Source organism: Pan paniscus, chromosome 2 (genome assembly GCF_029289425.2).
Source record: "Pan paniscus chromosome 2, NHGRI_mPanPan1-v2.0_pri, whole genome shotgun sequence".
Taxonomy (NCBI): domain Eukaryota; kingdom Metazoa; phylum Chordata; class Mammalia; order Primates; family Hominidae; genus Pan; species Pan paniscus.
In genome coordinates this window covers 39,005,215-39,019,377 of record NC_085926.1, presented here as the reverse complement: position 1 = coordinate 39,019,377, position 14,163 = coordinate 39,005,215, and the positions used below count along the sequence as shown (strand labels likewise).

At 38.7% G+C, this 14,163-nt stretch overlaps 1 protein-coding gene across 3 annotated transcripts in view; it reads right to left on the bottom strand.

Annotated features, from left to right (window-relative positions):
• The window catches only part of WDR48 (WD repeat domain 48), a 44,435-nt gene that overhangs the window by 28,879 nt on the left and 1,393 nt on the right, over positions 1-14,163 (bottom strand). For 2 of the 3 annotated variants that reach the window (XM_003826083.6, XM_055109689.1), the window contains exons 2-5: positions 4,314-4,454; positions 1,611-1,689; positions 873-955; positions 628-757 (exon numbers count right to left, since the gene is read on the bottom strand). In XM_003826083.6, coding sequence (XP_003826131.1) covers positions 628-757; positions 873-955; positions 1,611-1,689; positions 4,314-4,454 — 433 coding nt within the window. Of the gene's footprint in view, positions 1-432; positions 547-627; positions 758-872; positions 956-1,610; positions 1,690-4,313; positions 4,455-14,163 lie in introns of all 3 variants that reach the window. The other variant, XM_063602741.1, reaches the window with a different exon arrangement.

Below are 14,163 nucleotides of genomic sequence, written 5' to 3'. Positions count from 1 at the left end.
GACTTGGTAGTCTGAGATCTCTTAGCTGATGAATCATCCATGCTGTGAACATCTCTGGATTGCCTCTAGAAGCACTCTACCGTTCTGGCTCTTCTGGAATTGGCTTGATTCCTCAGGGCTGCTCTAAAAGGCAGAAAATTGGATAACTGGCACTGGAAACCTTTTCTTTCTTTCTCCTGGGCATTTTTCATCTTGGCTATTAACTCAAAAGCTCTTAACACTTTAAAAAGTCAGAAAACCACCTACTTTGTCAGAAAATCACCACCTCCTTCAATAATACCTGCTGAGTGTATGGATTTGGACCAGGGAATGCTGTGGGAGATACGAAGTAGTAAGACAGTCTCCTCTACCCTGCAGGGACTTACATTTTAGCTAGGGAGCTAAGACATGCACACGTACAAAAAATAACCAGGTTACACATGGAGAAGTTACCATTTTTAGACTGCAGTGAGGAACTAGCTCTTTGTTGTTCAATCATACTCTTGGGGGCTAGAACGCTGTAGGTAGAAGCACTCTCAAAATATGAAACACTCTCTCGATGCAAACCTATCAAAAATGTTTTATAAACCATTCTTTATTTATGTTAACTTGGATCACTTTCAAAGAAGTTTCTTTTAAACACCTTACTTGTGACAGTGTTATTTGAGGCAGTCAATGCTGTTAGAGTATTCACATCCCAAAGGAATATTTGTCTGTCCAACCCAGCTGATGCTACTAGTTCTTTATCCTTGGCATATGCTAAGGCCTTTACGTAATCCTGTAATAGAACAGACATACTATGATCTATTCTGTAGATCAGTAATAAAATGAGCCACACAAAGTACTGAGATCCCAATATTACACTAAAGACACTGAGAACTGTATTGTTTTACCTTATGTGTCCTTAATGTTGACATGCAAAATCCCTTGTGTGCATTCCATACTTTTACTGTCGTGTCAGAAGAAGCAGATATTACTAGAAGAAGCAAAGAATTAACAAACTCCTTAGTAGTATGACTTACAACTTTGAAAACTTATAACAATGTAACATTATTTCAAACTAACATGTTCTCTCTCTTACACACACAAACATACCTAAAAGCTCTTTCTAGAACCTATTGTATATTGCCTCAATTTTTTAAAATCTCAAGACACATGTTCAAAGAAAAAAATATATTTTTAAAACAAGCAGTGCAAACATTTTTAATGTTCCAGTTGAAGGCTCAACTAATGTGATTGAGAAAAATTCCTGTAACTCGGACTGCAAAACCAAGGAATGGATCTCACCAAAATGAGAACAAAAAGAGGTATTAATAAGGCTAAAAGAAGAATACATATAGTACGAGTCTATATACAGTTCAAATGAAGGCAAAACTACCCTTTGGTGTTCAGAAGACAGAAGAGCAGTTACCTTAGGGCAAGAGGGAATAACTGAAAGGGTGGCAAAGGGTGGCACAAGAGGGCTTCTAGTAATATTCTGTTTCTTGATTTGGGTATTCACTTTCTAAAATTGTGTTGAACTGCAATCTCGAAGTGTGTGTACTTTTCTGTATGTATGTTTCAATAAAAAAGCTTATATAAAAAACAAAAAATATATCAGAAGCCCAATAATAATCCAAAGAAATACTTACATGTTTTCCCATTACAACAGAGTACAATGTCGTTTACCCAATCAGTATGGTGTTCCATAGATGCTATATATGGATCTTGCTGAAATTAAAAGAAAAATCCTAAGAGTTTATATGAGAGAATGAAATATATTACAAATGATAGATATGGTTAAATTCTTCAATTAATGTGACATACTGCTCTAGGCATTAAAACTAACACCTGAATTCTGAGTAGAATCTCACCAAATAGGTGATGCTTCCAGATAACAGATGTAAACAGTTTTGTTTCAGGACAGTTTTACTCTTACTGAAAGCTTAGGTTTCCAGGACAAATACTTCATTTTTTTTTTTTTGCCTTGTTAAAGTGAAGGCAACAAGCTCTGGACTAGGCACTGTGTGTGATATAAAACCCTTTAAAAAGGGTTCACTAGAAAGGACATGACTTGTAGGAATCTGTAGGCTGTGGGGATTTGAATGAGTGGTGGTGAAGGCTCAACAGCAGACAGCAGGGGCAGCAATGAGTCTGATGAGTGCACTAAGGAGCCTGGTCTGAATGCAGAGGGAGATAAACACTTCTGCTTTCAGCTTCCTACTGTTGGGTTCACCCTCTGAATTAAATGTTTTCCTCATGGTACCTACAGGCCTTCAGAGATGAAAGGAAACCCAACGGCTGAGAAAGGACAACCTGTGTCACCATTTCAATTAGGTGATTCGAGATTCTACTTCTCTTACCTGGCTTAATAACCAGGAGAGGCCTTTTAAAGAACAGTATTTAGTTACATCCTACACCTAAAACAGGCAAGTTTGAGACACTTTATGGGCAAACAGAACAGCTCTGTACAAGTCTGTTTGACAAATAATGCTATTCAATCTTGTCATAAAAGGAAGAACAGAAAAAAGATGTTTGGGGCAAGACAGGCAGATTTCCAGATTCTTCAAGTTAGTTCTTGTGGGTGTTTTTCTTAATTTGTTTGAAATACTGTGAATGCTCAGAAAGGAGACATTCCAATTCAATTATAAGTACCAAAAAGCATTTCAAAGCCAAACATAGTTTTCTTACTTTTCATGCTTTTGACATTTGGCCACCACTGCATGGTCCATTGGCTAAAGAATTCAAAGCCTGCCAGACTGAAGTTATAGGCGCATAAAGTAGTGGTTCTTTTTCTGAACTGAATATCAGACTTGTAAAACTTGCTAAAAATACACAAACTTTTAAAAATACAAGGTCTAGCACTAGGGTTTTCAAGTTGGGCTGGGTACTAATTCTCTGTCACTTCCTAGCCACATAACCATGGGTTTCTCTGAGCCCATTTTCTCATCTATGAAAATGGATCTGGCCAGGCGCGGTGGCTCACGCCTGTAATACCAGCACTTTGGGAGGCCAAGGCAGTTGGATTATCTGAGTCTAGAAGTTTGAGACCAGCCTGACCCATATGGTGAAACCCCGTCTCTACTAAAATTATAAAAATTAGCTGGATGTGGTGGCGTGTGCCTGTAGTCCCAGCTGCTCAGGAGGCTGAGGCAGGAAAATTGATTGAACCCAGGAGTCAAGAGGTTGCAGTGAGCCAAGATCGCGCCACTGCACTCCAGCCTGGGTGACAGAGCGAGACTCCATCTCAAAAAAAAAAAAGAAAAACAAAAAAAAGAAAATGGATCCTAATAGGTACCTTGAGGGACACTGAAAATTAAAATCACATTGGATATGAAAATGCAAAGAGCGTATGGCACATAATTAGAAGATCAATAAATGCTCTTTTTTTCTTTCCTGATTCTTCTTTTCTCTGTCATTCACAATATAGGTGTTCCAACAAAATACTAAAAGGGCTCGTTCCCATTTGCCTGGGGATTTATCTTTACATATATTTAAACCCTGTTCCGTGCTTAAGAAAGGGAAATCTTTGAAGGGGAGCATGTTGTCTTCATAGTTTTAACACCAATTTTATATTATCTTTATTTATTTATTTGAGACAAGGTCTCCCTCTGTTGCCCAAGCTGGAATGCAGTGGTGTGATCACGGCTCACTCAGCCTCAACCTCCCATACTCAATCAAGTGATCCTCCCACCTCAGCTCCCCGAGAAGCTGGGACTACAGGTGTGTGCCACCATGCCCAGCTAATTTTTAAGTTTTTTTTTTTGCAGAGACAGGGTATTGTCACATTGCCCAGGCTGGTCTCGAACTCCTGGACTCAAGGAATCCTTTCACTTTGGCCTCTGAAATTGTTGGGATTGCAGGTGTGGGCCCCCATGCTCAGCCTAACCTTGTATTACCTAGTTAGGCCGTGTGGGGTTTGTGAGGATCCTAATTACTTATAAGTGAGGAAAATAAAATATTTTTTCAAGATTAATTAGAAATGTAAAAGAATATTCAATCTTTTTTTAGTAAGGTTACCAAGAGGTTGTTGGAGAACATATTTAAAGCAAAAAAATTAATTGTTGAAAGTAATCCCCCTACTAGCCAAATCACTTTGTTCCTTTGTGGCAAAGAACTCTGTAAGGCAAACCTAGTTTAGGGAGTCCTTGTCTTAGCTGAAACACTTCTGAAACTTTCCTAGGGATGGTTTTTCTCAGAGGCTTACAGAATTCTGGTTGCGATGTCTTTATAGAGTGTACCAAATAACTCAGCATTCAGAGAGATTAAATCTGAAACTGTGAAAAGTGTCATATTAGACAGTAAAAGCCATTTGTCCAAAATTTGCTGGGTACAGATTTTAATCCCTGCATTACCTTGTGCTGATTGACACTCCATATTCTTATGATAGAGTCTCGACCGGCTGTGAAAAGTCTATTTAGTGCTGGATCCAGCTGCAGAGCATTGACTCCATTTCGGTTGTACTTCTCCACTTCATCTCGAATAACATAGGAAACCTGACAAATGTGTCAACATATGCTTTTTATAAAGTACAAGCCATGCAGTAATAAAATATAGTCTACTAGTGGCCAATCTGAAACAGAAAATCCCATGTTTTCCAATATGTACTTTTTCAACCCAATACAAATTTAAATTTTACTCCTTAAAGACTAAAGGGCTGAAGAGAAGGATGGTATCAATGATAGCCTACTCCAACATGAGTAAGTTGCTAAACTACTATAACTGCTTCCTAACTGGACTCCTTTCCCAGTCTTTAGTCCATTTTTCACAAAGCAGCTAGAGTAATTATTTAAAAATCTATCTCAGCTCTGCTCAAAAACCTCCAGTTGCTGACTACTAGACTCATGATTGGATGTAAACTCCTTAACATGGTCTCAAGTACCCTGTTTGTCTTTCTGGCCACTCATCTCTGCTCCAGGTTCTGGTGCATTGTGCCTCCAGACCATCACACATGCTGGTCCTCTCTGTTTGGAAGCTCTTCCTCCGACCTGTCTGGCTAACTCTTGTTGCAGCCTTCAGGTTTCCATTTAAACAATACTTCCTTTAGAAGGCCTTCCCTGACTTGCCAAGCAAAATGAGGTTTTGAGCTCCTATCACATACTAAACTTTTTCTTCAGGGCATTTTTCCCTACTTTGTTACTGTTGGTGACCTCTGTCTGTTCCTTGTGAAAACAGGGGATCAACTGAAAACAATTACACCTAAGAAAAAGCCAATAAGCTGGCTGGCAGCCAGAAGTAAAACTTTCTAATGTAATGAAATAAACAGTTAAAAATTAACTCAAGATGGATTAAAGACTTAAATGTTAAGACTTAAAACCATAAAAACCCTAGAAGAAAACCTAGGCAATACAATTCAGGACACAGGCATGGGCAAAGACTTCATGACTAAAACACCAAAAGCAATGGCAACAAAAGCCAAAATTGACAAATGAGATCTAATTAAACTAAAGAGCTTATGCACAGCAAAAGAAACTATCATCAGAGTGAACAGGCAACCTACAGAATGGGAGAAAATTTTTGCAATCTACCCATCTGACAAAGGGCTAATATACAGAATCTACAAAGAACTTTAAAAAATGTACAACAACAACAACAAAAAAAACAACCCCATCAAAAAGTGGGCAAAGGATATGAACAGACACTTCTCAAAAGAAGACATTTCTGCAGCCAACAGACACATGAAAAAATGCTCATCATCACTGGCCATCAGAGAAATGCAAATCAAAACAACAATGAGATACCATCTCATGCCAGTTAGAGTGGCAGTCATTAAAAAGTCAGGAAACAACAGATGCTGGAGAGGATGTGGAGAAATAGGAATGCTTTTACACTGTTGGTGGGAGTGTAAAGTAGTTCAACCACTGTGGAAGACAGTGTGGCGATTCCTCAAGAATCTACAACTAGAAATACTATTTGACCCAGCAATCCCATTACTGAGTATATACCCAAAGGATTATAAATCATTCTACTATAAAGAAACATGCACACGTATGTTTATTGCAGCACTATTCACAATAGCAAAGACTTGGAACCAACCCAAATGTCCATCAATGATAGACTGAATTAAGAAAATGTGGCACATATACACCATGAAATACTATGCAGCCATTAAAAAGGATGAGTTCATGTCCTTTGCAGGGACATGGATGAAGCCAGAAACCATCTTTCTCAGCAAACTATCACAAGGACAGAAAACCAAACACCACATGTTCTCACTCGTAAGTGGGAGCTGAACAATGAGAACACATGGACACAGGGCAGGGAACATCACACAATGGGGCATGTCGGGGGGTAGGGGGCTGGGGGAGGGATAGCATTAGGAGAAATACCTAATGTAAATAACAAGTTGATGGGTGCAACAAACCAACATGGCACATGTATACTTATGTAACAAACCTGCATGTTGTGCACATGTACCCTAGAACTTGAAGTATAATAGTTAAAAAAAATTATCTCAAGTACCTATAGTGATTCTATTAGGAACAATTATACCCTTTCTCCACATCTTAAACCAAAAATGAATTTTTCTATGAATTAAAGACTGAAATTTAATAACCATAAAAATAATTTTTGTTTTTATTTTTTGAGAGAATCTTGCTCTGTCACCCAGGCTGGAAAGCAGTGGCCCAATCTTGGCTTACTACATCCTCTACCTCCCAGGTTCAAGCAATTCTCGTGCCTCAGCCTCCTGAGTAGCTGGGATTACAGGCATATGCCACTGTGCCCAGCTGATTTTTGCATTTTTAGTAGAGATGGTGGTTTCACCATGTTGGCTAGGCTGGTCTTGAACTCCTGGTTTCAAGTGGTCCACCCGCCTCAGCCTCCCAAAGTGCTGGGATTACAGGCGTGAGCCACTGCACCTGGCCAGCATAAAAATAATTTTTAAAAGACAGGTGAATATTTACATAGTCCCTTGTCAGAGAAAACTCTTCCAACATGCCAAGAAAGATGGTAATCTTTACGAAGGAAAAGAGCAATGGTGATCTGGCCAAATACAAGTCAAAACCTTTTCTATGTACAAGAATGTTCACAGCATTGTGGCATTCACAATAATGTCACAAAAGTGGAAACAACCCAAATATCCATCAATTGACAAAACAAACAAAATGTGATGTGTGTGTGTGCATATATATATACATATGCACACACACACACTGTACTGACACATGCTATAACATGGATGAACCTTGAAAATGTGCTAAGTGAAAGAAGCCACATATTTTACAAAAGGCCACATATTTTATGACTCTATTTATATATAATGTCTAGGATAGACAAATCCACACAGAAAGTAGATTAGTAATTGCCAGGGGATTGAAGGAGGGAAAAATGAAAAATGGGGAGTAATTGCTAATGAACATAGAGTAATTAAACATTCTGGAGTTAGGTGACCAATAAACAACTTTCCGAATATACAAAAAAATCACTGAATTGTACACTTTGAAAGGGTGCACTTTATGGTATGTGAATTTTATCACAATGTTATTATTTTCTTAAACCTTCTGAATGTCAAAAAGTAACATGAGCAAGACTAAGAGAATAATGAAATAAATATGAAAGAAAGTTTACTCTTAACAAGATTCCTTATAAAATAAGAAAAAGTCAAATTTACCAACAGAAAGAGGGACAAAGTTACAAAAAGGAACTTTTTAAAAAAGAAATGGCCAAAAACCCCATAAATAATCAAAGACAAAATTAATATGAGATTATTTTACCTATAATACAAGAATTTTTTAAAGTAACTGCCATTTTTGTTTCCCCTGAGGATAAACACTTTCTGACAAAAGTTTTAAACTCTTTGAAATGTTCTTTAAAATTCAATTTCCAGAAATTTGTCCTTTAAAAAGGGCCAGGGCTGCAGACACAAATAGCTACAAGGATGCTGTTTTAACCCAGTCTTTTGGATGCAATTAACTGTAACTGAGATCTACTCAAACCAGCTTTTGTTTGTTTGTTTGTTTGTTTTTTAAAGGAGACTTCAACACAAGGATATCTTAACAGAGCCCAAGGTCAGGAAATACAGTCATCATTTATAAGAGGCATTTAAAAAATCAAATCATGACACTTCTCTGCTGAAACTTTCCAATGGCTTTTCACAAAACTTAAAGTTCAAAGTTCAAACTCCTCAAATGCTTAGTTCTGATCCTGCATCCCCCACTCATTTCAAACTGACTGCCCCCAGCTTCTTTTATGACAGTCATTCCAAACTCCTTTCTGTTCCGTAAACACATCAAGCTCTTTCCCATCCCAGTACCTTCTCATTTACTGTTGCCAGTGTCATGAAGATTCACCACCCCTCGAATCCCTATAGGAATACTCTTTCTCCAGCTTTCATCTTGTCTAACTCACCCTTACTCTTCAGATCTTAGGAGAAAGGTCTCCTTGGAAAGGCCTTTCTGATCTCATTCTCCTCAGGGTTATGACCCTATCTATCTTACCTTACTTATTTAACAGTTCTTAACACATTCTGTATTCTTTTTTTTTTTTTTTTTTTTTTTTTGAGACGGAGTCTCACTGTATCACCCAGGCTGGAGTGCAGTGGTGCGATCTTGGCTCACTGCAACCTCTGCTGCCCAGGTTCAAGCAATTCTCCCAACTCAGGCTCCCGAGTAGCTTAGATTACAGGTGCCTGCTATGGCGCCCAGCTAATTTTTGTATTTTTAGTAGAGACAGGGTTTCGCCATCTTGGCCAGGCTGGTCTTAAACTCCTGACCTTCTGATCCACCCACCTTGGCCTCCCAAAATGCTGGGATTACAGGTGTGAGCCACCGTGCCCAGCCACATTTATATTTTTTGGTGTATCTTCTCCATTAGAATAATAGCTCCAAGAAGGCAAGGGACTTGTCTGCCTTGTTCCTTCCACCACCGTGCCCCCATTATAGTGTCTGGCATATAAAAGACATACGTATCATTGCATGAATTGGCTTTCCAAAGCCACCAGGAACCAAGCTAATTTCAATTTGGTCAACTTCAGTCTCTCTCAATCTCTCTTTCTCTGGGGTTCCAGGGCTGCTTACCTAGCTCACATTTCCTTTAACTGAGACTGTGCAGCATATCTAAATCTTGATATCCAGACTTCTGGGAGATTATCTGACTGGTTAAGGCAAGAGTGAAAGAATAACCTGAATGTCAGAATTCTCATTCTAGGTGGAAAGTAATTACTGTTAAAACCAGTCTGGGCCAACCTCTTCAACGGTATTTCCTAAAGACGTGTGCTTTAAAATGCAAAAGAATTAGAAGTATCCTAGTTGGATAAATTCTAGCACGCACATCTGTAAACACAACACTATTCAATCACTTAAAATGTTGATGTAGGTCAGGTGTGGTGGCTCATGCCTGTAATCTCTGTGCTTTAGGAGGCTGAGGTGGGAAGACTGCTTGAGCCCAGGAGCTTGAGGTTGCAGTGAGCTATGATGGCACCACTGTACTACAACCTGGGCAACAGCATGAGACCCCTGTTTCTAAAGAATAAGAAAGAGTTGATGGAGGTCTAGACTGATAAACATGGGCGGAAAGCCATGATATATTTTTAGTGAAATATGTGTGATCCAACACAACAATGTACAATAGTCATTATTATAAAAATGTTTCAAAATATTAAATATTTCAGAATAAATACACAAGTTTTGAAGACTATACATATATAAAAATAACCAGGGGCCAGGCGCAGTGGCTCATGCCTGTAATCCCAGCTTTGGGAGGCCAAGGCAGGCAGATCACGAGGTCAGGAGATCAAGACCATCCTGGCCAACATGGTGAAACCCCGTCTCTACTAAAAATACAAAAATTAGACGGGTGTGGTGGTGCGCACCTGTAGTCCCAGCTAGTCAGGAGGCTGAGGCAGGAGAATCACTTGAACCCAGGAAGCAGAGGTTGCAGTGAGCCATGACGGTGCCACTGCACTCCAGCCTTAAGACAGAGTGAGACAATGTCTCAAAAAAATAAAAATAAAAATAAAATAAAATAACCAGCAGTTATTTCTGAATGATGGGATTATGGTGATTTTTCACTCATTCATGTCTCTTTCATGTGTTCTGAATGTTTTACAAACAACATGTATTACTTAGTTTTTAAAATTTGATCATTTGTTATCCAAGTAATTCTTGCTTGTATTTAGAAAATCAAATAGTAATGACTGTAATGAAAAACTGTCTCTCTACTGTCTGGATAAGACTCCCACACCTAGTCTTCATCCCTAAAGGTAACTAATTGCAACTCAGTTGTTGCTACTGGATAGTTAACTGCATTTCTCTAAATATTGTGCTTATCCTATAACTTTTTGGCTCATCCATTTTAGACATTATCGATTTACTCATGCTACTGTAGATTAGGATGTAGTTCTGAAACTACCCTCGATATCTCCTCCCTCTACTCTTCTAATATAGATACATCCCTATTTTTAATTGAACAAATAATCCGTGCTATATTGTTGTGACTGTAAGGCTATCTACTAAGTACTATATTATGAATACATTTCCTTCCTCAAAGAGCTTTTTGTTTTCCCTAGAGTTTTAATTTTTCCTTCTTCAATGGTTTTCTCCACTTTAACTTCAATTTTAATTGCTGTACCACAGAACTCACCCCCACCCCTTTATTTTCTCAGAAGGCTTCCCCCTCCAAACCCTCCTTCTTCTCATTACAATCTAGGCTGACTGCCCTCTAGATCTGCTGGCACAGCTGTCACCTTTGGTGTTTTCCTTTACTGCTTTTCTGGGTTACAGCCATTGTTTCCTGAATTCTAATGCCTCCTTCTTTCTTTGTCCACTCCACAGTTTTGCTGAAATACATCCCCAATACCTTAAGAAAGTAATATAAGAAAAGGCACATGGGTTGGCAACTTAGTCCTTGCATGCCTGAAAAGGTCTTTCCTCCACATTTACACTTGATTTAGCAATTCTCTCAGCTCTTGAAAGCATTGCCGTAAGTTCCTCTAGCATCCAATGTTGCCACTGATTTCAATGCCATTCTGTTTCATACAGCTTTAAAGGGATCCTATTTTCATTCTTTCCTCCACTCCCTCGTCATCTCCTTCCCTAAGCTTTCAGGATTTTCTCTTTTTCCTTGGTGTTGTGACATTTCTTGTTTGTTTTTTCTATCAGTTTTTCTGTGCATTTAGAAAGCCCCTTCGATCTAGAAATTTGCGGCACTTAAGCTCTGGGAAATTTTCTTGTATCCATTATTAATCATCATCTCTGTTTTCTTTGCTCTTTCTTGAACTCAAATGAGTCAGATACTGGAACTTTCAAACTGATCCCTCATCTTTTATGCATTCTGTATTATCTATCTTTGTCCTTTCATTTATTTTTGTAACACTTCCTTTACTATTTTATAACTGGAGGTTTTTTTAAAGCAAATTATAGTATGATGGAAAAAAAATCAAAGCAATATCTTCAATAAGGAAATGGCTAGACAAATTATGGTACATCCATTCTATGTGGTCATTAAAGAATGAAAACTATATACGCTGATATGTTTCAAGACATGTCACCTTAAAAACTTGTTATCTGCATCCATTAAAGTACAGAGAAAAAATTTAAAATGTCTGGCTATAGAAAAATAGAGGAAAATGGATTTAATTCTTTCAACGAATATTGACTAGGCACCCACTTGTTGCCTGGCACTATTCTAAATGCTGAGGATACGGTAGTGAGCACAAAAGTCCTCTTGGCATTTAGCTGGGGAAAGAGCTTAACTAGAAGTGGCAGCAAGTTAAGCGAAGTATTTTTTTTCCCCAAGCACTGTGAAGCACTGAAGGAAGAGGCCATAACAGGAGGAAAAATGGAGGCAGAGAGAGCCAATCAACAGACTCAGGTTGTTGGAAAATCATACCACCAAGGGACTGCCAAGGATGGAAAAGACTTGCTTTGATATCCTGGTTACCAGAGAAAATGCTACATCATGTATCTGAATTCACATATTTGATTATGTTTCTGACAGTCACAAATCCATCCCTCTTCCCTCGTATCTCTAGTTTTCCTAGAAGTTGAAGATGGTAGGACATGGACTCATTTAAAATTATGTCTACAATTAATATGCAGTATGTTTGGACCCCTCTCCACTGATTTTAAGTATCATTTTATTTTATTTTTGAGATGGAGTCTCGCTCTGTCACCCAGGCTGCAGTGCACTGGTACAATCTCGGCCCACTGCAACCTCCGCCTCCTGGGTTCAAGCGATTCCCCTGTCCCAGCCTCCCAAGTAGCTGGGATTACAGGCATGCGCCACCATGCCGGCAATTTTTATATTTTTAGTAGAGATGGGATTTCGCCATGTTGGCCAGGCTGGTCTCGAACTCCTGACCTCAAGTGATCTGCCCACCTTGGCCTCCCAAAGTGCTGGGATTACAGGCATGAGCCACCACGCCTGGCCTCCACTGATTATTTAGCAATATTTTTAAGTCTCAAGGGTTTGTCTTGGCCTACAACTTGACAAGGAGCTCAGGGCTACTGTCTCGTGGTCTGAGACAGTCAGGAGACAAAGTATATTTACTCCAAGTACCCATATATGCTTTTTCCAAGATGAGAAGTTTTCTTTTTGATGTATAAGAGCAAATAATGTGGTAAAAAGTTCAAAAATACAAAGTTGTGCATATTTCAAACTAAAAGATATCCGATGTCCTGTCTTATCTATAATCACACAATCTATTCCCAAAGGGATAATCACTGCTATTACCCTTCCTGACTTTTAAAATGCATATTTCCTTTGTGGAAATGGGAATATGCCATGTTGACTTGCTTTTTTGACTCTCTCTTTGAGGCCTCCCTGGAAGACGAGCAGATCCTAGCACCATATTTCTTGTAAAGCCTGCAGAACTATGAGCCAATTATGCCTCTTTTCTTTATAAATGAGCCAGTCTCAGGTATTTCTTTATAGCAATTCAAGAATGGCTTCACACAACACCCTTGCATAAGTAGGGACAGATATATGCATATGCAATTTTGTAGAATATATTTTTGGATAAGGAATTCTGGGCTAAAGGGAATGTTTATTTAAAAATTTGACAAAGCAAGACACAAAACAGTGAATACTATGGCTCCATTTATAGCAAAAAAATCATGTTAAGTCAGGTACACAAACAGCAAGAGGTATAGAACAGTGGTTCTCAACCAGCGGCAATTTTGCCCTTGAGGGGACATTTGAAAATGTCTGGAGACATTTTTAGTTGTCACAACTGGGGAGATGCTACTACATCTAGTTGGTAGAAGCCAGGGATGATGCTAAAGAACCTGTGATGCATAGGACAGCTCCCTCCCTCAGACACAGTGAAGAATTATCCAGATGAAATTTCAAGAATGTTCAGGTTGATAAACTCTGGTCTAGGATTAAAACATGACATTGCCCGCAGTAGCTTTCTTGGAAGCATGGAGGGCAACTCTAATTTATATTTTTGTTTGTTGGGATTTTTACAATGAACACGCATTAGTTTAAAAAACACCTCATAGACAATGATGGTTCAGATGAAATCAATCCCTGTGGCTTTTCAGGCTGCTTCTATACCTTAGGGACAAATTCCGAAAGTTCCCTGAATCTTCTCTTCAGCAGGTTAATCTAAGACAGCTCTTTCAAAAGTTCTTCATAGGAAATAATTTCAAGTCAGTTCACCAATCTGATTGCTACCTATGAAGAACAAGGTCCTAAGTGCTGAACACCAAACTCTAATTTTGTACTTTGACCAGTGAAAAGTGGAATTATCTATCACCTGCCTCATTCTACGTGCACTGGCTCACATTCAGCCTATTAGAACACTGTTTTTCCAAACCTGCTGCAGTTAATTTACATTTTCTCCATCCCATACTAGTACAATTGCCTTGTAAGTCTTTTTAAAATATATATACTTTATTGCATGCATTTTGGGAGTGGGCAGGCCTGGGAAGGAAGCAAGCAGGGAACACACTGCAGTAATAGGAGTTTTAAGTCTTAATGCAATAAACTGAAAGGCCTGATTAACTACCCTTACTCTCCTAAGATGTACACCACCATAGAGTCTATAATACAATCAGGTTACTTTTTGAGTTATATTTCAGTCCCAAGGAGACATTCTCACTACCTGCCTTGGATGCTGGTGATACTTAAATCCTATCACTAATGCACTGAAAAATTCACCTAATAGGGTAAGTTTAGACTTATTAATTTCACTCATTTCAACAAACATCCAGTGAGTGCTTAAGACACTGTACTGATCAATGAGATCAATAAAACCAAGAT